Consider the following 26,579-nt stretch of genomic DNA (forward strand, 5'->3'; position numbering starts at 1 on the left):
CTAATACGTTTAGGAGACAATCTTGACACCCCTTAAGGGATCTGTCCATGCCTTTACGTGGATCCCGTCCAAGTTTGAAAAGAAACTTGGTCAACTCCAGGTCCAAGTTTGGAGTTTGGCATGCTTTGTCATCAATGGAAGGTCTGGAGCACTCTGCTTTTAGGATATTATGTGTATCACGTTCCAATGGGTACCTCGACCACTTATTGATGAATTTTGCCACATGGTCTTGAGGCCACCACTCAGAGCTTCTGGGAATCTTAAGGTTTAGAGGAGAGAACATGTTCGAGGCATATGAGCTGCAGATTGTACACTATTCATTAGATCGCCACCTGGTGTTGGGCTTGGATGATTGCAGGTTGTTGTCTTCTTGGAAGAAGTCTTTGTCGTCACGAGATAGGTGACTCCTCCCTTGGACAATACTGCCAATGGGCATCGGCTCCATCCTTAGATTGTTTCTTTCCGCCACTGGGTTCGGATGAAAGTTTCTCTGCTCCGGCTAGAAAAAGACATTTTAGCAACTTCGAAGCTCAGAACGTCCTCAAACTTCTACAAACTACCCTCGACATAGACTACAATACTTTCGACGTCATCAGTTCCATTCCGGTCATCGACGCTGGCCGTTGGTCCTACCGACGCCGTGCGGCCTACACCACAAGGAAAGAACTCTGTTCAAAAGATGCCCGGTATGTCGAGCAAAGTTTCCACATAGCGACCACCTCGAGGTCTGCAACCTCTGTCTATCGCCGGAACACGACGAGTCGACCTGCACAGCTTGTGCATCCTTCCGATTGAAGAAAACTATCCGGGATCGGAGAGCTCGTCGACACAAAATGAGATCAGCTCCAGCACCGAAAGATCTCTTTGACGAAGAGGTTCCCCTCGTTCCTGAAGAAGACTCACCTGATCTCCAGAGGGTATCAGAGGCAGAGGACTCAGATGACTCCATTCCATCGGGTCAGCGCATGAGTAGTACTCCCCCTGCACCACATATTCTGTCCAAACTGAAGGCAAAGGTCAGCACTCCGCCCAAAGGGCCCAGTCGAGACCTAATACCTGCTTCAAAAGCCCCGCCTTCCAGCCCGGCTCCAAAGAAACCAACTAAGCCTTCTAGTGCCTCGACACCAAGCCATCCTCTTCCATCGGCACCCAAAAATAAAGATGCCTCGGCGCCGAAGCCAAAAGACCCTTCGACACCGAAAACTATGCCACAGGACGTTATAACACCTCCCAAGGCTAAAGACATACGACAACCTCCTCTGGAATCGAACAAAATCAACGCCCAAGAAGGTTGTAGAGGAGGAAGAACTTTTTAGACCAGATCCTCAACAAAAGAAGATCTACATTGAACCAAGGACAGGTCATGTAGGTGCTACACCTCACAAAAAGAGACCAGCAGATGCACCACCCACACCTGTGGTTCCTGCCAAAAAGGACTGTGCAACATCTCCTATGCACTCTTCCTCTCCTATACCTTCCTCTCCTTCTTCTCCTGTTCCTCCTCACATTTAACCTCAAATCTCTCCTGTACATTCTTCATTATCACATTCCCCACAACAGAATGATGATGAATAGATTTGGGCGGAGGGGAGGACATGCAAGAACCTGATTCATACCATGTAGATGAGGGTGTATGGAACTTTTCAAACCCAAAAAATATGCCTATATGGTTTTTTCAGTGTTTTCAATACCTTAAAAAACAGTTGTTGTCAGTGGTTACACATTTTCGCGCCACTAAAAACCACAGAAAAAGTGTTTTTTCGGTGTTTATGGAACATTTTGCTTTTATTATTGCTTGCTTTCTGCACTTATATATGAGGTCCAAACAGAGTTTTGCAAATTAAACTTATTGTAATACACCATACAATACTTCTTCAGTGAGTCTTTGGTCATGTGCGCTCGCCCTTTCCTTCCCTTGTAAACTTCTGTGAAAAGACCCTCTCAACATTGGCACTTGAGACGGGCAACTCCAAAACAGCCAGTACACAATTTGTTAACTCTGGCCACTGACATAGCTTTCCCTGCCAATACTGGTTGCAGTGCCAAAGTCAATAACTGTGTCGCCCATCCTACTCTCAAGGAGAGGTTTCACATCTACACCAATTATGCTGAACACTTGGCAGACAAGGGTTTTTTCAAACTCTAGTTTTTTTATTATGTCCACTACAGAAGTTATGTTTTCCTGTAAATATCTAATAATGCAGTAGAGTGCACTTTTTTCACATCACTATCTTTATGCGGCTAAAGATCCTCACATTTCTTGCCTTTTGCACCATCACTCAGCAAACATTCTGTAAACGCTTGCCACAATAATAATATAGCATTCATAGCCCCTTGGAGTGAGAACCATCAGCTAAGGGACACAGTTGAGATGACTTTCTTTGATGCCACACAAAGCACAAAATTATGAATATTTGCTTTTTAGTTCCAGTGCATAAGGAAACAGTGCACCAGAATGGACTAAAAAGTCGATAGCATCATTCATTAACCCTGAATATTGCAAAGATGCTTTCAACATACCATCTAACAAGTGGCAAGGATCTCCTACAGGGAATCACTTAAGCTCAGGTATCAATTTTAACAGGTCATCACACAACGTTTTCATATATGTAGCTGAATCAATGCAAATACAAACAATATCACTCCAATCTTTGTTGAACTTGGAAAAAACATTTTTGCAGAGCTTTCCAAGTGACACTCCATGTTTTCCAAAAGTCTGGTGTCATGTTTTCCATCCTATCCCAGAGACTTGGTGATAGCACTTGTTATGCATATACTTGTCACTATACCTTGTGTTAAATGTTTAAAGCCTGAGGTGTTGGCAATTCACCTACTGTCAATACTGACCCACTAGAAACTGTGGGCTGATGTATTAAGGGTTTTTACCCATTCTCTGTGGGTAAATGTGATTACACATATTAGGAAAGATTCTTATGAAACAAGCCATTTTACCGATCAGTGAAAGATTCAAACGCAGCCAAAATATCAAATGTGATTTTGATATTTCCTGATTCTTTACAATTTATAGAATAATTAAACAAGACCTAAAACATGCTTCTAAACCCTGCACTTTTAGACCAAAGACCACAAAACTGAAAAAAGCAAAAGGATGAAGAAACAATGTTTTAGTGGCATCCCTAAACAACAAAACTCAAGCAGAATAATGTTAGCCCAGGCTTTGTAACTGCTAGCTTGTATAACAAATATACATTGTATTGGCCCCGTCAGGACGAAAATACATGACTCTTTCACTCTCTTTTTCCTTTCTTTGAATGGCATTTAGTTTGTGGTTGTGCAGGTGTTTTTTCAGTGTTTATATGTTTTCAATGGTGAGGGCTATTTCTCTTTCAGTGGGGTTTTATCAGTTATTATAGGTTTAAACCTAAAACCCCACAGCCTAGTTATACCCATCAAAACCTTCCCCTCCAGAAGATACCATTGGTTTTGGTCAGTTGTTAAACAGAGCTGCTGTTTACCAAGGAGTGCATTCCGTTGACATAGAGGAGGATTTTCTCCTAGATACCTTTGAGCAGTCTCAGCGGTCTGCTCAAATTCTTCCCATGATCAAGGGAGTTATAAAACACGCTCCAGAGGTATTTAAAGACCCTGTACGCACTAGAATATTAAACCCTAGGATCGAGAAAAAATATAGACCAGCACCCACAGATCCAGTCTGCATTAAAGACATCTGCCACTAGACTCATTAGTTGTGGCCAATGCTAGGAAGATTGCGAATTCTCAAACTTCTGGTGAAGCACCCCCACCTGACAAAGAATCAAAAGTAATTGACGCGTCAGGTAAAAGAATAGCTGCACAAGCTACAAAAATTTGGCGTATAACAAATACACAAGCCCTCCTCTCTCGTTACGATAGGGCGCATTATGACCAATTACAAAAACTATTTGAGCACCTACCAGATCAGTACAAAGATCAAGCAAATGACCTTATACAGGAAGGCAAGTTGATCTCCAATTCCTCAATAAAATGCGCGCTAGATGCCGCAGACACAGCATCTAGAGCTGTAAATACCAGTGTCCTACTCAGGAGACATGCGTGATTACGCACTTCAGGGTTTAAAAAAGAAGTGCAAACCACCATTTTAAACCAACCATTTAATCAGAACAAGTTATTTGGCCCAGAAGTAGACACTACACTGGAAAAAATGAAGAAAGATACAGACACCGCAAAGTCTATGGGGGCTTTACAGTCCACACCAGCTAGAAGCTCCTTTCGTCGCACCTTTTACAGAGGAGGCTCCAAACAAACTGGAGCAGACACTACAACATATTTCAATCCCAAACATCCTATAACAAGGGATACTTTAGAGGAGGATACAGAGGCAATAATAACAAAGGAAGCGGTTGCGGTAACAATAACAATCGATCCTCTTCCGCCACAAAACAGCAACTTTCCTCTGCTCCCCCCACAGCATTTTACTCAGGTAGGGGGCAGATTAACACAGTTACTGCCTGCCTGGAACTCCATTACAACAGACAAGTGGGTAAGACCGATTATCCAACATGGCTACTGCCTAGAACTTACAGCAACCCCTCCAACCATACCTCCCAGGCAGCGTCCAATGTCTACAGACCATCTAACTCTGCTTCATCAGGAGGTTCTATCACTTATACAAAAAGATGCTATTCAAATAGTTCCTTTAGAAGAACAAGGAACAGGGGTTTACTCGCTATACTTTCTAATTCCCAAAAAGGACGGAACACTGAGGCCAATTCTCGACCTCAGGCCCCTCAACCATGTGCTGCGAAGGACACCAGAATATGTTGCGCCGCGAGGTACACCCAGGGAGTTTGAGGTGTGAGGACCTCCATTTGAAGTCGAGGTGCTAAGACCTCAAGGATTAAGTGAGGTGCTGGGATCTCCCATAGTGCTCTTAGTGGTTAAATACTCGAAGTTTTTAATTTTCTTTGATCTTTTACCCCTTACATTAGAAATGTCATCATTAAGAGTTTCAGCGAACTCTTCCTCCTCAGAGGGGAGTGATCTTTTTGAGGACATGACCTTCTTTAGGGTATCGAGCATACAGCTGTGCATTTCATTATGTATGAGCTTCTTAAAGGCTTCATTCTCCAGATTAGCTGTTAGTCAGATGACGCTTCTGCCCCGATTCAGACATGGCGCAGGGAATAGAGCAGAAAAAATAAAGGGAATAAAAAAAAATGCTTTTAAACTGAAAATTATAAAGCGCTATGCGCTGTAATAAAAGTAGGGGCAAAGCAGAGAAGACCAGCTTATAAATTGCCATGCGCTGTAGTAAAAGCAGGGACAAAGCAGGCAAGAGCAGCTTATAAAGCACCATGGTTGTAATAAAAGCAGGGGCAAAACAAGTATCTATTTTTTTTTTTTTGTGTGCCGAAGCTAGAAAATGAGTGGACTTGAGGTTAGAGAAGGAGGCAGCAGCTAAACGTGGAGTCTGACGAGTAACGGACACTCTTTTACGCTGGTTAGCATAGAAACCGGGGTCTAGATTTAATACAAGGCCAGAGTGAGGAATAAAGAAGAAGAAAGTGCCTTGGCAACTCGAGAGCGTGACTGCACGGTTGCCAAGGTTCATTTCTCTAAGTAGGGAGCGTTACACAACGGCTCTCGAGCCGCGGCGTGCTTCTGGAACATCAAATTTTTGGAAAGCCTTCATAAGCGCAGAAAAACCGGGAGTAAATCCCGAACTATAAGAAGTGGCTCCCGCAGGAAAGAAGGTGAGGCCTTAAAGCAAAACAGAAATAAATGAAATGAGAATAATACTTACCAGCGCTGTAAAGGGAAGCAGTTTAAAACATCAATTGTAGATAAATAGATAATACGGCAAACAACCGGAGAGGAAGGGAAAGAAGGGGATTTCCATAAATTGGAAATTAGTGCGGAGGCAGGGAGCAGGGAGATTAAAGGGGGGTTAGCTCAAATCATCCATAATTAGCACAAATCATCCATAAAAGGAAAAAAAACAAGATTAATCAAAGGCTTAAAGGAAGTATAAATGAATACACTTATCTGCTCCGAGCCGCATTTAAAAGAGGCATATTAATGTTGGATCATGCCCTTTATGTATTTTATATGTTCTTTTATGGAACCTTTTTATTGTGGTGTATGCGGCTGCTTAGAGACTGCATTAAAAGATTATGCATAATGTAGCCTCCGTTCTTGTAATGAAATTTCCATCCTTGTCTTGCATCTGTAAGAGAGCCTGTTAAGGAGCTAAGCGTTCATAATGCTCTAGATGATATTTTGTGAAGCTGATATGCATTACCATTCAAAAACGTGTACTATTCTATATTATTTAGGTTCCAGGACTGTTTGAAGGAGATGAATACTCTACGCTCATGACACAATGTAAAGAAGGAGCTCAGAAAGAAGGGTTGATGTTAGACTCGCATGAAGAATTGTACAAGTGGTTTACTAGTCAAGTCATTCGCAATCTCCATGTTGTGTTTACTATGAACCCGTCCTCCGAGGGATTGAAGGACAGAGCTGCTACTTCTCCTGCTCTCTTTAACAGGTAATTAGCTTTTTGTGCAAAAGTGTAAGGCATTTTCTGTGAGCTTTGTATCTGCATGCTTAGAGTAAGTTATGGAATATTCTTAATGTTAAGAGGCTAGCATTCTAGTATCTTATTAGTGAGTATAAATTGTTATAAACCGATCCTTTAGTTGAAAGGAATCACCATTAGAGTTGCATTTATAGGTCTTGCATAGAGCCGGTGTTAGCTGTCTTAACAGCTTTGTTATTAAAAAAAAATAATTATCTTGTATAAAAACACATACATATTTTTTTAATAATAAGGCTCTGTGTCCACCTTCTTATAAACTTTCATTTACTTTTTGCTTCTGTCCACCCCAGGTGGGCAGGGGTTCACCTCAGGCAGGGGCATAGCTTAGTCAGTAAGATTTTGGGGTGGTGGGGGAATTTGAATTTAAATTTCCCAAATAAAAAAAAGCGATGAGCCACAGAGCGGTGGTGTGAGATTACCAAGGTTTGGGATGGACTATTCACATGAGCAACAGCTTCAGTACTGGTTTGCATTGGGTGTACCTCGATCTAAAGTGACATAGTGGGTGAAAAACAATGGGATAGAATTAGGTGTGCGACATTTTGTGTAATTTACTATTGCATATTTTCATGAAAATGTAAGTCTGTTTTGCACTATATTTTAGCTCAAAATCACGTCAATTGTTGGCACAAAGGTACATTTAAACAGGAGCACCGCAAACAGCTACTAGTGTGCTATTGTTCATGTGTTTGCAGTAAGTGTGTAGTGCAAATAGCACCATTCACTGACTGATAAATAATGTTCTTGCTTCTCCTTGCACCAAATGGGCCATGTTTAGGGGGATTTGCATCCCCTCACCTACGAGGGTGGCCAGATTTGCATACTAAAGGCAGTGGACTCTTTAATGCTCCCTGCCTTTGAATGCTTCTATTCGTAGAATGTGTTGGCTGCAGATACTATGCACACTCCTGCCATCTTGTGTTGGGCCTGGACTTTGCAAGTTGTTTTTCTCGAGATAGCTTTATAACCGGCATTGTGCATGTCAAAGTCTTTGTTCGTAAAGTTTTTTCCGCCATCTTGCTTATATGGATTACGTCGAAGTTCTTAAAGATTCAATGCCAAACTGCCTACTGGGTAAAAATTAATTACCAGAATCGGTTTCTTCACCAGAGAAGGACTGCCCAGATTCCGAATACAATCAACCGTCGAGAATGATCGTCTCCGAGTGATGGAGACAAAGAAAGAACCCTTCAGACTGTGTCCTCGGAGCGGACACTCCAACACACATCATGATGTCTGTAACTTGTGCCTCTCTGCGAAGCACAAAGAATAGTGCGCCACCGGCGCATTATTTAAAAGTAAATAGTCTCTTCGATCACGACTACATCAATGGCTCGCCCATAATTTGGAGCACGGAGCTCAGGCTGTATTCAGCCACCACCACAACGCAGGCAGCAAAGCCAGCGCTCCAACAGGAAGCGAAACGGTAATAGCCAGTTCCCACTACATAGTGTCTAACGAATCTTCTGAGGAAGAACTAGCTCCGTTACAACTCACTTCACCAGCCACAGGCTCTGGACTGAGGACTAAAATGCAGGGGCGGCTGGTGACATTTGAAACTGGTCGGGCGTAAACTAATTTTCATATTGCACCGCACCGAGCGAGCCCGGACCACCTTAAGTGGGGTTCGGGGTGGGGGGGTTCCCCCCCGAGAAAATTTTGAAAAAAGAGAAGAAAAAATCGTGCATTTCCAGGCAAATTTGAGAAAGCAGGAAGGTTAATAAAACAATTGTGATAGTGCAGTTATTACATTAATAGTTGTCCTAACATAGGTACCTGCTTATTTAGTATAACTACAGAGGGTATATGGAACCAAGTCAGAAAATCATCCACAAGGTGTCTGTGGGCCTCTGCTTTTTGTTTGACTAGACAGAGCTGCGACTTTGTATGGAGAGGAGAGAAAAAAACAGCTGATAAAGAAAAGTGTATAGGTAAAGTGGAGACAGAGCTGATAAGGGCTGAAGAATAGACAGACAAGAGCTATGGTGGAGGGGAGAGGGAGAAGGGCAGGGTTAGAAGGAGCCAGGAACTGACAGAATGCTGAATAGGGATAAAGCAAATTAGAAATAGTGGGAGGGAGGTGACAGACCTGGGAGCACAAAGGAAAGAGACCTGTCACAGAGGAGTGAGGATATAGACAGTAGATCAATGATAAAGTAGAGCTGCATTGGTGGAAGCTGTGGCCACTAGGTCTTTTCCTGTCAGTGAATTAATGATAAATGGTCACATCAGCAGGCAATGCCCATGTGTCATCTGCAGACGCTGAGAAGCATGGCTCTTGTATCGCCAAACATGGCATGCATTGAAGTTATCAGTGGAAAATAGTTAGGATGAATAGTACAGTACAACAAGACGGTGTACAACGCATGGGTATTGTCAGCAGCAGTAAGGCACCTCTATCGCTAGATGTTTGCTTAGTATGAGGGAAACTCGTATGCTTGCTTTCGTCCTAGTTCTCTTTTGAGCAAAGAAAGGGCTGAAACTGGCAACAGTACTGTAAAGAGCAATTGCTGGCAGAACGTACTGTTCACTAATACATTTTTTTACTGAGACCTTAATTGTTCAAAGCGTTCTATACATGCATTTCTGTGGGGTTAAGTCTAGGTGGAAATACTGCACACACACTGTGCTGTTGCTGTATGCGTTACACTGAAATGCAGAGATTTCTGTGATTCATAGTATGCTGCTGTAAAATTCACCTTTGCAATCAGTTTTGCCCCCAACATATTTTTGACGCACAGGGCTGCGGCCATCAGCAGACTCAGCCTCCATTTTGTAAAGACCACACAATCACACATACAGAAGAATGACGCACATTACTGCTGTGTAAAGTTACGGACACGTGAAGAACTTCCCATACAAGTTAACATAACAATCCATCGATGAATCCCTAACTGCTGCGCAGTCGAAGTAATGCAAACTGCGGATGATCGAAATAAAAAACTATAAGGAAACAAACAAAAATAATAACGTAATGACCAAGGGGGTCCTACATAGAAGCTGCAGAGAGTGGCAATACGAAGGGGCACCAGCGGACCACGATAACACACGGTGAGTAAAAAACAAAGTAGAGGGTTACAGATTTTCCTAGCTTGCTTTAGGACTTTCTACACCACCGTGGACAATCAAACTGAAAATGACCTCTGATAGTTGTTCCATGCCTTCATGGGCTTCAAGGATAGCAAAGTAGCTTGTTAGAAAATAATGTCGGACGTCGTGAAAAGTTTTTTTTTTTAATTGAAAAGCAGGGGACCCCTATATTGTAACTGGACTAGCTATACCTAGGGAAAGAAACTGGTAGGGAAAGGTCTATAGCTTAGTCGGAGGCTGTGACAATCTAATAAAACCCAAACATATATATTTCACAAGAAAAGCTATTGCGTAAAAATTACCTTATTACAAAAGGTCATGATTTCAATCATTTTTTAAGTTTATTATTATTTGTTGTATATATAAAAAAGAAATAATTATTTTTACAATATAAGATCAGACATGTATTAATACTTAATCGTGGTAAGCCAATTTTCTCATTCTATAGTACAAGTACACAGTACAGAATAAAACCTAAGACACAAATGATGATGGCAAGGAGGTAGTAGAGACTACGCGCGTTTCGCCGAGGTCGCCTAAATCAGGTCACAGTCTTAACGTACTGTAAACAAAATGATATAGGACATAGCTATTATTTTACATATTATAATTAAGAGTGGATTACATATCTGACAATTCATAAACACAGCTCATAATTCTCCCAACATTAAAAGTAGTGACCACAGAGATATATACATCCATCAAGTGCATTAGAAACACAAAACAAGAAAACATATTTCACATATATCAATATGTTGATCTATACATATTTACAGTGTTTGAATATACAACATAAAAACAACCAAAGTACGGCCTTAGCCACAGATATTGTGCCTTGTATTGTTATGTGAATTGGATTTTAGGGATAAAACAGTATATCAGCTCTAAACACTCTGGAATATAAAGAGCTGGCATGATGTGGACTTTGAAGGAAACTGATATAGAGTGACCCACTGTAAGCAGTCCCCCAACAACACAGTACAAACTGATATAATGTGATAGAAGCCCTGAATAGATCCTATAGATTCTTATAGTATTTCAGGGATTTCCAAATAATGAAAAAAGGATCATTGTAGTGAAAAGGCAATATATTGTCGACAAGATAGTGAATCAAACAGTCCATTTCAATTACCACAACATATGAAAGAACCTAAATGTTTTCTGTAACACCAAAGAAAAGGGATATAGATTGAAGCTGTGAACTATGTTTTGATTGTGAGAAGGTGGCCTGATATGCAGTGCTCACTATTCTAGTGAACACTATGTATCAGTCCAGCAACCCTTATTGATGATTGGTTGTAAGTCAACCTTATAGACCAGCTATCCTAGTAGCGTGGATACGAGCAGTCTAAGGCTAAAGACTCGAGAGGGCGTGTTAAGCCAGCTGTTATACTACATATACCCCTTGAACACCAAGTGAAAGGACACCACACAAGTGTTATGAAAATAAACAGTTATTTATTAAGAATCACAACAGCCCTGTACTCTTTATGAGGACAGGGTACTAAGCACAAACCAAACTCTTACAAAAATACTTAAGTTAGCACAGTATATACAAATGCCCGAGGGGCACGGAAAACCATATACTTGAAAAGTGGAATGCGAAATTACTAGCAGGTAAGTACAGTACTAATAGGCTTTGGAATCGCTAGGACTTGACTATAGAATCGTTAGATTACTTCTAGGAGACCCAGGGGACTCGGGTGCAGTGTGTGCACTCTCACGCGAGATGCGGGACAAAGTCTATGATAGCTAGAATTTGCAAAGTTAGTGTTCTCGGGCGAACCCGACCTGGTAGGGAGAAAACGAAAGTAGATTCTGACCCTTGGATAGTGAGGCTATGCTGGGGCACCGAAATGCCGAAGTTACCTAGCCCAGGGGCTGCAGCTGCATAGGACTCAAAAGACGTCGGGAATCCTCGTTGACGGACCAGGAGCCTGGAAGAAAGAAGTTGCTGGCAGGTGACCAGTGAAGAAAGTTCGGTGGATCCAAGCCTGGATCGATGGAAGATGACACCTGAAAGCAGAGGGGACCAAGTTCGAGACTACTAGCCAGTAGTCAGTGGGCACCAGGAGGGCACCGGATGGTAGCCACCTCGACAAGGCGTGTGGGTGACGCTGGGCTCGGAGATCTCACGGACCAGGAGGCGTTGTCGGCGACCAGGAAGGAGGATCGAGCTGTCCCACGAAGATAGAAGCTGTCGGCGTCGCTGGACCCAGGATTGGGCAACCAAGCCTTGGCAAATTCAAGCCCACGCGGTGGACCTAAAATGGCGTCTGGAGTGGACCAGGAGGGTCCGGGGTGCCTCTCTTAAAGAAGGAAGCAAGGGCCAGTCTGGAGCAACCAGACCAGCAGTAGTGATGTCGTCGGGCGTCGTTCAGAAGGCCACAAGCCAGCCGGCTAGTAGCCAAACAACGCGGTGCACAGCAAACAGCAGAAGGGCCCCACGCAGATCGTGGAGATGCAGGGAGGCTGATCTTGGGTGCTGGTGCTGCGCAGGGTTGGGGCTTCTCGGACCCCAAAGCACTCACCCGTGGAGGACACGGTGGGCTTGCAGTAAAGATGTCGTGCAGTCTTGGTGATCGTCGGTCCCTCGAGGTCTCGTCGCACTCACGGTTCTCAGCTTTACTGTAGAGGTGAGTAGAGGTCAGAGGTGCCAGGGAAGCCGGGTCTCGTCGAGCTGGGTCGTCGGATTCGTGATGAAGGACTTGCAGCAGACCGCAGTGTTCTTTAGGATGGTGCCTGCGGATGCAGGGTGACTACTCCTTAGCCACAAGGGAGAATCTTGATGAAGAAATCGTGAAGTCCTTTCGCAGAAAGTCGTGTCTTGATTCCAAAGATCTAATTTTAACAGGGGGCCCGCTCCCATCTTTATACTAAAAAAGGGGGCTGACCCGGTGACTAGGTCCTGCCTATGGGTGGGACTAGGAGGGGGGTGGTTACACCCCTCTGCCATGCCGGACTTCCCCAGGCCAGGGGCTGGTGTGCCCCTGGAACTGGTTCAGACCGGCCTATGCGTAGTGAGCACCGGGGTGCCACTCAGCAGTCACCTTCCTGTAAAGCCCTGCCTACCCAGGATACACAAAACCATGTCTGGGACGGTGCTAGCACCGCCCCTGACAGGAAACCCTTTGTCCAGGCTCCCCTCCCTGGAAGGACTCCCAGCTGCAGGGGGTCAGACTCGTGTCTGTGGTGGCAGCATCCATTTTGTGGAGCTGAGGCTTCAGTTAACTTTAACCGGGGTTCACAGTTACATACATGTCGTGTCCCTCTAGAAGGGTGGAATGCTAACCCCGTCGCCAGAATTGGCGAGGGGTTAGTATTCCAATTCGTATGACACCTTACTCGACATGTTTTGATAAAGCAATACCAAAGTTAGCATTTAACCGCGAGGATTATAATGCACTTAAGAGTATATGGTATGCGATATCATGGAACAGCTATTAGGACTTGGTTCCGCAAGCTGCAGACAAGCTCAGCTCATGCCAGAGCACCATCTCACACGTTTCCAAGCACTCTGCCTTCAGGATTGTCAAGGCCTGCCATAGGAGTGACTGATAGGAATCTGTGTGTCCATTTTAGGGTTAGGTATAGGTATACTACACCTACAGCAAAGGGTGATTACACAACTTTGCCCCAGCTGTCATGCAGCCAGTTGTGTCAAATTTAGGAGGCCAGCCAGGGGTGGCATAATACATGCTGCAGCCCCTGGCAGCCCTGGGTACACCTATGCCCTGAGTTACAGGGTCTGATAAGGTGGCCCAGTACCAATTGGAAATGCACCTAGGGTACATGGAATCCATTTTAAAGAGAGAGCAGTAGGCCTGGGGTCCTGATTGGCAGGGTCCCAGGTCGACTATGTCCAAAAACAGCTAAAACACAGGGCAAAAAGTTGGGGGCAACCATAGTCAGGATGTACCTTCCTACATTGATAACCAAGAGTTCGAGTACATATAAACTGTAAATAATAAATAAAGGAGAGAGGAACATGTACTATTAATATCATGCAACAAGACATCAATGTACGTTATTCTGGCTAAAACGAGAGAGGGAGTATGAAGTTTTAATGTAGTGAACCAGAGCGCAGCTGTACATTGCCTTGACTATTACCAAGAAAACTTTCAACAGGGTGAAGTAAAGTCACTAACAGGCCTAAGGGTGGGTTAAATATGATACTATAAATTACGAAGGTGGGTTCTGATTACTCTCTGGCAACACAACATAACCGAATATGCAAATTACCTGAATTAACGGGAGATTTTGCTGTAATCTAGCTCAAGACGAAGCTTTCGGTATGTAGCTGAATCTACTATAGGTCGTCACACATGTATACATCCTAGAAGTAAAGAGTATATAGAAGAATAGTAAGTCTCTACAACTGAGGTAGCTGCTCACATCATAGAGGTGAGTACATAGTAACCTAGCATAGTTGCTGACTGTGGGATTTACCTGTATAGAGAAAAAGGTCCACCGTGATGTGATGCGAGATTGCAGCTCTTGGTATCGTTGGGATTCTATGTTTGAAATGCCCCCAATATTTAAATCCTAAATGTGAGATATATAGCAAAAATAAAAATAAAAGTATTTTAGTAAAGAATTTGCTTACAACGATGGAATGGGTACAAGATGTGAGCAAGGGGGAAATTTCATATAGCCTTCACACCTGATATGACAGTTATGTGGACAAGAAGATAAAATCCACAGTCGTGCACTATAGCTTCTGATACAAAGGTTGGATAGGCTGTCGTAGAGCCCAGATTTTTTCAATGTGACGTTGTGAAAAGGCCTTCAAGTTCAACTGAGAAGAAGTCGTGCTCTCGCACACAGAGAGCCCAACACACACACACACACACACACACACACACACACGCACACGCGCACACACCCCAACGCACACACACACACACACGCACACACACAGAGCCCAACACACACAGAGCCCAACCCCCCACACACAGAGCCCAACCCCCCCACACACAGAGCCCAACCCCCCACACACAGAGCACAACCCCCCCACACACACAGAGCCCAACCCCCCCCACACACACAGAGCCCAACCCCCCCCACACACAGAGCCCAACCCCCCCCACACACACAGAGCTCAACCCCCCCACACACACACAGAGCCCAACCCCCCAACACACACACACAGAGCCCGAGCCCCCACACACACAGAGCCCCACACACAGAGCCCCACACACACACACAAAGAGCCCAACCCCCACACAGAGCCCAACCCCCCCACACACAGAGCCCAACCCCCCCACACACACACAGAGCCCAACCCACCTACACACAGCCCAACCCACCCACACAGAGCCCAATCCCCCACACAAAGAGCCCAACCCCCCACACACAGAGCCCCACCCCCCCACACACACAGAGCCCCCCACACACAGAGCCCCCCACACACAGAGCCCCCCCACACACAGGGCCCCCCCCACACACAGGGCCCCCCCCACACACAGAGCCCCCCCCACACACAGAGCCCCCCCACACACACAGAGCCCCCCCACACACACACAGAGCCCCCCCCCACACACACACAGAGCCCCCCCACACACACAGAGCCCCCCCACACACACAGAGCCCCCCCACACACACAGAGCCCCCCCACACACACAGAGCCCCCCCACACACACAGAGCCCCCCCACACACAGAGCCCCCCCACACACACAGAGCCCCCCCACACACACACAGAGCCCCCCACACACACAGAGCCCCCCACACACACAGCCCCCCACACACACACAGAGCCCCCCACACACAGAGCCCCCCCACACACAGAGCCCCCCCACACACAGAGCCCCCCCCACACACAGAGCCCCCCCCACACACAGAGCCCCCCCCACACACAGAGCCGTCCCCACACACAGAGCCGCCCCCACACACAGAGCCGCCCCCACACACAGAGCCGCCCCCACACACACAGAGCCCCCCCACACACACAGAGCCCCCCCACACACACAGAGCCCCCCCACACACACAGAGCCCCCCCACACAGAGCCCCCCCACACAGAGCCCCCCCCCACACAGAGCCCCACACACACAGAGCCCCCCCACACACACAGAGCCCCCCCCCACACACAGAGCCCCCCCCCCCCACACACACACGGAACAGAGGGCAAGGAAATCGGAAGAACAGACGGCAAGGAAAACGAAAGAACAGACGGCAACTAAAACGAAAGAAAAGAGGGCAAGGAAAACGAAAAACGAAAGAAAAGAGGGCAAGGAAAACGAAAGAAAAGAGGGCAAGGAAAACGAAAGAAAAGAGGGCAAGGAAAACGAAAGAACAGACGGCAACTAAAACGAAAGAAAAGAGGGCAAGGAAAACGAAAAACGAAAGAAAAGAGGGCAAGGAAAACGAGAGAAAAGAGGGCAACGAAAACGAAAGAACAGACGGCAACTAAAACGAAAAACGAAAGAAAAGAGGGCAAGGAAAACGAAAGAAAAGAGGGCAAGGAAAACGAAAGAAAAGAGGGCAAGGAAAACTAAAGAAAAGAGGGCAAGGAAAACTAAAGAAAAGAGGGCAAGGAAAACGAAAGAACAGACGGCAAGGAAAACGAAAGAAAAGAGGGCAAGGAAAACAGGAACCATTGCCTTACATAACACATATAATGCACTGTGGTCTTACCTGTACTGTGACGGTAACGGTGAGGTGGGAGTCACACACGGTCTGCTGCCTGCGCACGAGGCGAGCTCCAGGCTAGAGAATAATTTAAGAGTCGAAGTCACAAAGTCACAGCGGTGGGCGTCCCGAAGTCACACAGTGATTGGCCGGCACGTGGACCACTGGACCAGCCAATCCTGGCGCTGCATGCAGTGCCAGGATTGGCTAGGAGGGCACTATGACTGCTCGCCCTGTCGCCCTTTGCAACCCCTGGTGCTGCGGCCCGCCCCCTGGTCCTCTCTCTAACGGGAACTTCAGCAGGGAAACTATCTGCGCATGCTCAGGCTAGTTTCTGCCCAAAAATTCACTTGCGCAGTACTGCTGCAGCTGAGTGGACTGTCACTCAAGCTACAGCAGGCCCAGCCCCATGATTCCAGTAAGTCTAAGGCACAAAGTGTTTCTAAAAGTACAACAACTGCACAAAAGAAACAGAAGACACAAAATGCTAAACCCACTGAAGATCATGGTGTAGTATTTGAGGGACTACAACATTTAATGCAACAAAAAAGAAAGGAGGCTACAAAAAGAAATCCAGTAGGGGACAACTTTGAGACGCCACAAAAAATTATAACCCAAGAAACTAGAGGCATAAGCCCTATAGTTCTTAGTGTATCTGCTTCACCTCACACTTGTTCACCATCTCCACAAGGAGAAGAGGGAGAAATAAAGGACACTGATCCCCAGGTTACACACAATACTGAGAACACACTTGATCCGTGGGAAGACTATGATGTGGTGATACCAGATTATGACATAGACCCACCTGTGCCCTCAAAACATTTTCTCCCTGATGACGCTTACTCCAATCACAGTGTCATGCAAAGAGCTGCTCAATATCATAAGCTCCCCACGCATTCACCAGAGGAGAAAAGTGACTTTCTGGTTGAAGCACTATCACATACAGAAAGAACTGTCCAATATTTGCCCATGATTTGATCCATTCTAAATAAAGTCCTAACACCATGTATTGAAATAAAATATAAAGCCTCGCCAAACGACCCAATATATATTCAAGGTCATCCACCTGCAGATTCACTTGTTACCACTGCTTGGAAGAGAGTTGATGCACAAGGCACTGGAGAAGCAACTCCTCCAGATAAAGCAATAGAATAGACACTGCAGCTAAAAGAGTTGCTACAGGCTATACAAACCATTGGAGGATTGCAAACTCTTTGGAACACCTCTCCCGCTATAACAAATCTACCTGGGACGAGATACAGGAGCTTATGCAACATCTTCCAGAGGAATACTGGAAAAAAGGGGAAGATCTAGTTAATGAAGGGAAGATTTCATATGCTACCATCAAATGTCCCTTAGATGGAGCCAATACTGCGGCTAGGGGCAAAATCACTTCTAATATGCTCAGAAGGCATGCATGGCTATGCATTTCTGGGTTCAAACCGGACGTACTACATATTTTTAATGTACCTTTTGATTGAGAACATCTTTTTGAGCCTGCAGTGGATGATCAACTACAAAAAAATTCAAAAAAAGACACCAATACTGCAAAGTCAATTGATACTTCACAAACCACCACACTGAAACAGCCCTTGTGGAAGTTCCAAGGTAGAGGAGCTGCAAAAACCTCTTACACTAAAAACACTTTCTACTAATGCTAACAGGAGCAGTACTATCAAAAACGGCGTGAATATTATTGGGGAGGACAAAAATAAAAAGAAATATAGAGTAGGAGGCACACCCAAGGGCTCCTCCACCCCTGCAACGAAATGACTTGCTAATACCATCCCCCAACAACAAAACACCTGTTGAGGAAAGGCTACAAAGCTTCCATCGGCTGTGGCTAGACCTTACATCAAACCAATGGGTCTTGGACATTATCAATCTGAAAGAAACAGGTTAGTATTGGATTCCTTACCTTAGAATATCCCCAGGCGTCAGTCCGGAAACTTTTGCGTAGCAGTAGCCTTGCGCGTCGGTAGGAGTCGTCTGCGGCTCCGCATTCGTCGTCGGCGCCGGTACTTAGACGCTGCCCTCGCGCGCTGACATCAGTTCTTCTTTTTCCGCGCCAGCAGCGCAGATACGGAAAAAGTGGTGCCCATAGTCAATTTTTGACTAACTTTTTCGATCCCTTTTCGAATTCTTTTCGACTCCAAACGGTGCCGGTAGAGATGCCTGGATTTTAATCCCTGTGAGGACTTCGACCGACTGATGTCGGTTACCGACCCTCCCCGCCGGTGCCTTCACTGTCTCTGCTTTGACCACGATGACCAGGCCTGCCCCGACTGCCGAGCCCTGACGTCGAAAGCTAGGCGGGAGCGGTCCTGCAAGCGGCTCGAGCTCCGGCAGTCGGCCCTGCGGCGCGAGAGGTCCCGGTCCGGACGGAGGTCGAGGGACCGGTAGCGGGGTCGGAGCCATCATAGCTCCGGGAGTCACCATCGGTCTAAGGGCTCGAAGTCGTCCGGTAAGCACAAGAAGTCGAAGAGACGTCATCGCTCTTCCGACTCCCCCCGACGCTCGCATGACGCTGCCGGGGGTTGGGGTGACACCGCCCACGCGGCTCCGTCGGAGTCGCGGGCATCGCGGCCTGCTTCATACCCTTTGGTTTCTGGGCAGCACGCGACGCGGGAGGAGATCGAACGCTTCCTCATGGCCATGAGGTCCCTCTCTCCTCAGACGGGCTCCGCGGTGCCTTTGGGCCCAACGGACCCGTCTGGGGGCCCCAGCGGGTCGGGTGCTTCGGCCCCAACGCCGCGGACCCCTTCGGGCCTGGCGCCGCAGGGCCCCGCTGGATCCACTTCCGGATCCGGGTCGTCGCTGGTTGACCTGATGACTTCACCGGCGCTGATCCCTAGGGTGTCGGCGCCGCCTTTGGGCGACGCAGTTTCCGATGCCTCCCTCGATCCGGTTCCGGCGTCGGAGCGGAGCCGCTCTCGACGCAGCTTGTAGAGTTCTACTTCAATGAACCGGCCCCATCCTTTGACAGCCCTGATTATCAGGAGATGGTTGATGAGGTGTATTGGGAGGGGTCTGAGGACCCTCTGACATGTGATTGTCAGTCCCAGCAGGACTGGACAGGTGAACTTGGGGAGGCCAGTGGTCTGGACACTTCGCCAGACACTGGTTTTGTCTCGCCCCCTACCGTGGCTACGGAGGAGGGGGCAACCTACAGTGTGGTGATGACGCGGGCGGCCCGGGCCTTGGGCCTCGAGCTCACCCTCGCAGCCGTGAGGACTAACCTCCTCACTGAGGTCCTTAAACCGCAGTCCAGCTCGGCTGAGCCTCTGCTGCCGTTTAATGAGGCCTTGACTGACGTTCTTTTGGACACTTGGTCCAGGCCCGCTACAGGTTCGCCTGTAGATGGAACGTGGCCAGATGCCACCGCCCGGCCCCGGGCGACCCTTGTTTCCTGTCCACCCATCCCACCCCCGAGAGCCTGGTCATCCAGGCCTCCCAACTCCCAGACTGTATTCCCGACGGCTCCGCCCGATCGAGAATTCAAAAGGTACGAGCAATACGGCAAAAAGGTATTTTCCTCCCTGAGTTTGGGACTGTGGTCTTCCAACATCGCGTGCCTCTTGGGCCGCTACACCCACTCTCTGTGGGACACGGCCGCGAACGTGCTGCCAGAATGCCTGGCGGAGGTCAAGGCTAAACTTGCCCAAGCCCTTGCAGAGGGTCGAGAAGCAGCACGTTTTTCCATCCGGTGTGGGCTGGATACCACAGACTCACTGGGCAGAGCGATGGCAACGACAGTAGCAATTCGTCGCCACGTCTGGTTGAGTTCCGCCAACTTTTCGGCCGATGTCCAGAATACACTCATGGACATGCCGTTTGATGGCCGTCTCCTTTATGGCGACAAGGCAGACCATGCGCTTGAGCGCTTTAAGGACTCTAGGGCCTTGGCCAAGTCCTTCGGCCTCTCGGCCCCGCGCCAGCAAACGGGTGCCTTTTGCTCCTTTCCTGCTCAAGGAAGGGGCACCCCCACACGTGCTGCGGGCCACGCACCGCAGACTAATTTCCCAACGCGGTGGCGGCAGTGGAAACCGCCGTGGCGACGGTCAGGGACAACGGCGAGATCAGTCCACACCTACCCCTGCAGCATCCGCCTCAAAACCCTCCTAGTCCGCGCTATCAGGCCCATGTGACGCCAGTGGGGGGCAGGGTTCGCCATCACCTCCTCCACTGGCGCACTGTCACATCGGACAAGTGGGTGCTGCAAATCGTCCGAAGAGGCTACTCCCTCCCCTCGAGGAGACTCCTCCAGCCATGCCACCGCAATACCACTGTGTGCCGGGGATCACTTGCGAGTTCTCGCAGGAGGAAATTACGGCCCTCTTGGCCAAGGGGCCATCAAGCGCGTTTCTGGGCCGGAAGTAGGGTGTGGTTGCTACTCCCACTACTTTCTGGTACCCAAGAAGGGCAAATGGGGCCTACACCCTATATTGGATCTACAGAACGTCAACGCCTTCCTCCGGAAGGAGAAGTTCAAAATGCTGACACTAGCTCAGGTCTTATCTGCCCTGGACCCAGGAGACTGGATAGTAGCGTTGGACTTGCAGGACGCATATTTCCACATTCCGGTCCTGCCGGCCCACCGGCGCTACCTGCGGTTCACGGTAGGCCACGAGCACTTTTAGTTACCGTGCTCCCCTTCGGCCTTACCAGCGCCCCACGGGTGTTAAGGAAGGTGATGGCGGTGGTCGCAGATCACCTGCGCAGGTTAGGGGTTTCAGTCTTCCCCTACCTCGACGACTAGTTGTTGAAGGCGGGCTCGCCCCAGACAGTCGTCAGCCACCTCCAGACTGTGAGAAGTTGGCCTGATATATGATGTTCACTAGTTCTAGTGACCACCTTGTATCAGTCCAAACAACCCTTATGGTGATTGGTTGTAAGTCAACCTTATAGACCAGCTATTCTAGTAGCGTGGACAAAAGCAGTCTTTAGGCTAAACTCTTTATGGCATGTGAAGCCAGCTTTTTTACCACATATAACCTTTGAATACCAAATGAAAAGGACACCACACAGGTTGTTATGAAAATAAACAGTTATTTATTATCTAACATACACCTCTGAACTCTTTATGAGGTCAGAGGGCTAAGCACATGACAAACTCTTAGGAAGAATACGTTTAAGTTGCACGATTTACACTGGTGCCCTAGGGGCACGGCAAACCATATACTAAATAAATGGAATGAGAAAGTCAATTAAAGGAATGGAGCTGTCCAGAGGTTGTAGGATCGCTGGGACCACGCTATACTAACTTGAGGTAAGTAATAGGAGGCCCACGGAGCGCGTGTGCAGAGTATGAACTCACACGCGAGATGCGTACAAACGTCTATGGACTGTACAGTTTAAAGAAAAGGTGAGTACGGACGTTCCTGACTAGTTAGGACTGAAACAACAATGGAACTGGACACTAGGATAGTCAAGCTACCCTTGAGCACCGAAATGCTCGTGTTACCTCACCCACAGGCTGCGGGTGCATAGGTGCGAAGTCGTGTCGGGTTTCCGCGCCGAAGTCTATGGAGCCTTGAAGAAAGATGCTGCAGGCGACCAGGAGGAAGATGTCCGGTGCAATCCAAGGGTGGATTGGTGAAGAGAGGAACCTGAAAGCAGAGGGGACAATGTTCAAAGTCACTAGCCAGTGACTGCAGTGGAACCAGGAGTGGAACTAGATGTCGTCGTCGCGATCAGGTGAAGGTGGACGCTTGTCTCTGCAGCCACGTGGACCAGGTGGTGTCTTCGACCAGGATGGAGGCACGAGCTGTCCCACGCAGGCTTTCGCTGTCGGCGGTGTCGTCTCCGGATTCGGGTTCAACAGGCCTTGGCAAAGGTAACCCACTCGGTGAGTGGAAACGGCAGCTGGAGTGGACCAGGAGGGTCCGGGGTGCTCCTCTTTTGGAAGGGAGCAAGGGCCAGTCTGTAGCAACCAGACCAGCAGCAAAGTTGTCTTGGAGAGAACTGTCAAGACTCTGCCTATGCTGAAAGATGTTTTGAAACATGCTGGCGAGAACTTTAAAGAGCCTACCAGGGCGAGGGTGACCGGTTTGTAACAAAGGAAAATGCAAATCAACACCCACAATCCAAGTGCAATGCCCTATGGATGAATTGGTCAGTGATATTTGCGTACGCTTTTCTTCCTCTCCCACTAATACCTTATTTAGTCAGGGAACTCGGGCAGACTTTAATGACTCATTCGGACCAAATCATATACCACAAAAGTGTAATGCTACCAAGGTTGGGACTTGGGCCAGGAGACTCGGAGGAGCTGGGGACACAAGGAACCACACAAGGTAAGTACCTAGGAACCCCACAAAGGCTGTGTGCAGAGTGGAAACACAACTGCATAGAAGTCAAGGGGGAAGTTGCGGTGTAGGAAGCTGGTTATGTATATAGTATACCAAAGTAAGGTATAGTGTGCACAGTCCAGTGAATCTCCAGATGTATAGCACAGGCTAAATTAGAAAATTACTAACCGCTCTCTTTTTGGTAGTGTAATTGAACAGTTGGGCTTATCAGCAGGGTGTATTAAGCATTTATTGTATTCATTGAATCAAGACTGATGGCACACACACTCCAGAATCCATACCAATTAGGGAAGTATTAAAAAGGTATACTTTTGTATTTCGAGAACCAAGCTGAACTTGGCACAGGCAAGTAAGATATGCTTTCAAATGCAAAACTTGATAAGGGAATACAATTGATTGAAATGGAATTCGTACCAGGTTTTTATTTGCTTTTAAAACAGTTATAAACGCACATAAATTACTTTAGACTACTTTAGATTACCTTTTAGTTACTTTTGCTACCTACTATCCATAGATATCACACCGTGGGTCTTACTCAACATAGGTAAGTACAACAGATTTTAGGGGAAAAAAAGTTACTTTGGTTTATCCAGTAGCTGGAGAGACTCTGGCATGCATATCAAAGGGCATGAAGGCTTCGAGGTTCACCACCCTGAATACTGTTCCTGCTTGGGGGTAGGTAGGAGTGAAGCATCTCCACCACAAGCAGCCTTTGTCCCTGACCCATGAGAGCACAAGGGCTCCCACCTCAGGGGGTCAGAAACATGTCCCTGTGTGGCAGGTTGGTGCAGACCAGTCAGCTGGACATGAGGGAGTTTGTTGTTTTTCAGGGGGCATCTCTATGCTGCCCTCTTAATGCATTCTGTAATAAATGCAACACTGGCATCAGTGTGGGTTTATTATGCAGGGGAGTCCAAAGTCCTTCAAGAGATGTCCTCAATGTAGATCGAAGGTTCGAGGCATGTGGGCTGCTGAATTCATATCTGTGCATAGATCGCGGCCTAGTGTTTGGTCCGGATGATTGCACATTGTTGTCCTGGAAGAGTCTTCGAAGTATCACGAGATAGGTGGCTCCTCCCCTGGACTACAGTGCGCATGGGCATCGACTCCATCCTCAGATTGTTTTTTTCCGCCATTGGGTTCGGATGTCTTTGAATTCCCTCTTGTCGGAATCAATAAACTTTCTTAAGACCAAAAGGTCTTTAGTCTAATACGTCATATAGTTTTGCGTTCGGTCTTAGTTCTTCCAGCTCGGTTCCGAGCCGGATTTCCTACACCCGCGTGCTTTCGACGTGGAAGGCCCAGTCGACGCTTCAGACCCTATCGACCGTTCATCATGGACCGTAGTCCATTTAAAAAATGTCCCGTCTGCAACTCGAAGTATCCCCACATCGACGTCCACCCGGTGTGCAACAAGTGTCTGTCGCCGGACCATGATGAAGCCAAGTGTATGGCTTGTTCACGCTTCAGGTCCAAGAAGACGCTTAAGCTTCGACGAGCTGCGCGCCAGGAGGCCCAGCATGCTGCACCGGCGTCTGTGGACATCTTCGATGCAGGGGATGTCGAGGAAGAATCTATCCAGGACATTAGTGAGTCGAACGCCGCGTCGGACGTCGACTACGACTACGACTACGACGCGGATGCTGAGATGTTCGAGGCTGAAGAAGTCGTCGACGAGGTAGGAGACGACGACGGGCCCTCGGGGCCATGGAGGATAGCTCGGACGAAGCGCTTCCTCAAACTGACTCTGGGGCCGTGCCAATTCATAAGGCTCAGGTCGAGGGATCGTCATTAGGCCTTACCCAAGATCTTGCTATGGGTTCTACGGCCCCGCCTTCGGGCTCGGCCACGGACATTGCTGCTGAGCCGCACCCTGGCAACTCGAAACCGAAAGTGAACCCTACGGTCTCGACACAAGAAACTGCGCAGGTGCCGTCCTCGAAACCGAAAGTGTGCATCGCTTTGGTCGGATCCAAGGCCTCGGGGCAAGGGTGCTGTCGAGCCGAAGGCTCAAGTCAAGGGCGTCGAGACAAAGTCTGCCGCTCCAAAGACTAAAGTCAAGGTGGTCGAGCCAGGCGCGTCGGCGCCGAAGACGGTTGACACCGGCAAAGGACTCAGCGACCCGAAGAAAGCTCTCGGTGACCCGAAGAAAGGACTACATGACCCGAAGGTTCTCGTGACTCCGCGTCAGCAGGACAGGGCCAAAAGCGGCGCTCCCCGAGAGTCGACTCCTGGTGAGGCCTCGAAGGATTCCGTCGAACCGGCGTGCCCATCCGCCGCTTTCACCAAGAAGGTGACGGACTCCCTACAGCGCATCGGAGACAAGACCTTATCGTTCGGACCGAAGGATCCTCCGCCTCCGAAGCCGGTTGAGAAACCTCATAAGGCGTCCACGCCCATTCATTTTACGTTGCCGCCAAAGACGGCGCCGAAGGCTATCGCTCCTAAGGCGGTCGCCAGCGTCCCCGAGAAGGTTTCCTCGGCGCCGAAGTCGTCAACGGTGGTCCCCGGCCCACAGCCTCGACGACCTTCAGTGGATGAACATCAAGAACACTTCATTGATGCCGAAACGGGCAGGCTTTCCCTCCACAAGCGGAAAATTGCCCCGGAACGTCCAATGGAGTCCTACAAGATTCCTCTCAAGAAAAAGGACTCTGCTTTCACTCCCGTCTTGGTGGAACCACTTTCTTCACAGACTCGTAATGTTTCACCCACTTACTCTGATGTGGATGCTGGGAATGGAGATGATGAGGATGAGTACAGCTATCCTGTCTATACAGACCCTGAGGATACCGACGAACCCTGGGCCGCTGGTGCTGACCCAGGTCATCCTCAATCAGGACAAGACCCTCAACTGTTTTCTGCTAAAACGTCTCCTACAGAAGACTCTGCAGCTTTCAATGCACTCATTGAACGGGCAGCTAACAATCACAACGTCCAGCTCCATGCTGACCCTGTTGATGTCGACTTCCTTTTTGATACCTTCTCAGTCTTAGAGAGAACTGTCAAGACTCTGCCTATGCTGAAAGGTGTTTTGAAACATGCTGGCGAGAACTTTAAAGAGCCTACCAGGGCGAGGGTGATAAACCCTAGGTTTGAAAAGAAATAGAAGTCAGCGCCTACTGATCCTACCTACATCAAAGGACAGTTGCCTCTGGACTTCCTTGTCGTCTCGAATGCCCGGAAGAGGGCTAATTCTCAGACTACGGGTGATGCTCCTCCCCCAGACAAAGAATCTAAGGTCTTTGAGGCATCGGTGAAGAGGGTAGCAGCACAGGCAGCCAACATCTGGCGCATTTTATATACACAATCGCTTCTGGCAAGGTATGACAAGGCACACTATGACACGCTGGAGACCCTGTTGCAGCACCTGCCTGATGAATACAAGGAGGCAGCTGAGATGCTTATTCAGGAAGGGAAGCTGATCTCTAATGCTTCGATTAAGTGCGCTCTGGACGCGGCTGACACCGCAGCCAGGGCTGTCAACACTAGTGTTATGCTACGACGACATGCCTGGCTGAGTATCTCTGGATTTTAGCAGGAAATCCAAACCACCATCCTTAATCAAACAGTGAATCCAGATCACCTATTTGGCCCGGAGGTTGACACCACCTTAGAAAAAATTAGTAAGGACACGGAAACTGCTAAATCCATGGGTGCCTTACAGTCCCAGCAGTTTCGGGGTGGATCTTTTCGTCGCTCAAGCACTAGAGGCGTTTCCAGAGGCCAACTCTCCCAATCCACGCAGTACTACAAAGGCAACACTCAATCCACATACACCAACAAGAGTCGAGGTGGATATCGTGGTAACAGCGCCAAGGGCAGAGGTCGTGGAAACAACAACTCCAGATCCTCTGCCACCAACAAACAGTGACGCCTTGTCACTGCCCCCGACCACACAACACCGGTCGGGGGTAGACTCCAGCAGTTCCTGCCAGTCTGGAAATCCATCACCACAGACAGGTGGGTCAGAAAACTTATACAATA

The 26,579-nt window shown here is 47.9% G+C and overlaps 1 protein-coding gene across 1 annotated transcript in view; it reads left to right on the plus strand.

The window, feature by feature from the left end:
- DYNC1H1 (dynein cytoplasmic 1 heavy chain 1) overlaps positions 1 to 26,579 on the plus strand; it is a 1,654,074-nt gene that overhangs the window by 715,008 nt on the left and 912,487 nt on the right. Inside the window, exon 47 of the mRNA XM_086937823.1 lies at positions 6,297 to 6,511. Within this exon, the coding sequence (XP_086793949.1) occupies positions 6,297 to 6,511 (215 nt within the window). The remainder of the gene's footprint in view (positions 1 to 6,296; positions 6,512 to 26,579) is intronic.

The sequence above is a fragment of the Lissotriton vulgaris genome, chromosome 9, assembly GCF_964263255.1.
Source record: "Lissotriton vulgaris chromosome 9, aLisVul1.2, whole genome shotgun sequence".
NCBI lineage: Eukaryota > Metazoa > Chordata > Amphibia > Caudata > Salamandridae > Lissotriton > Lissotriton vulgaris.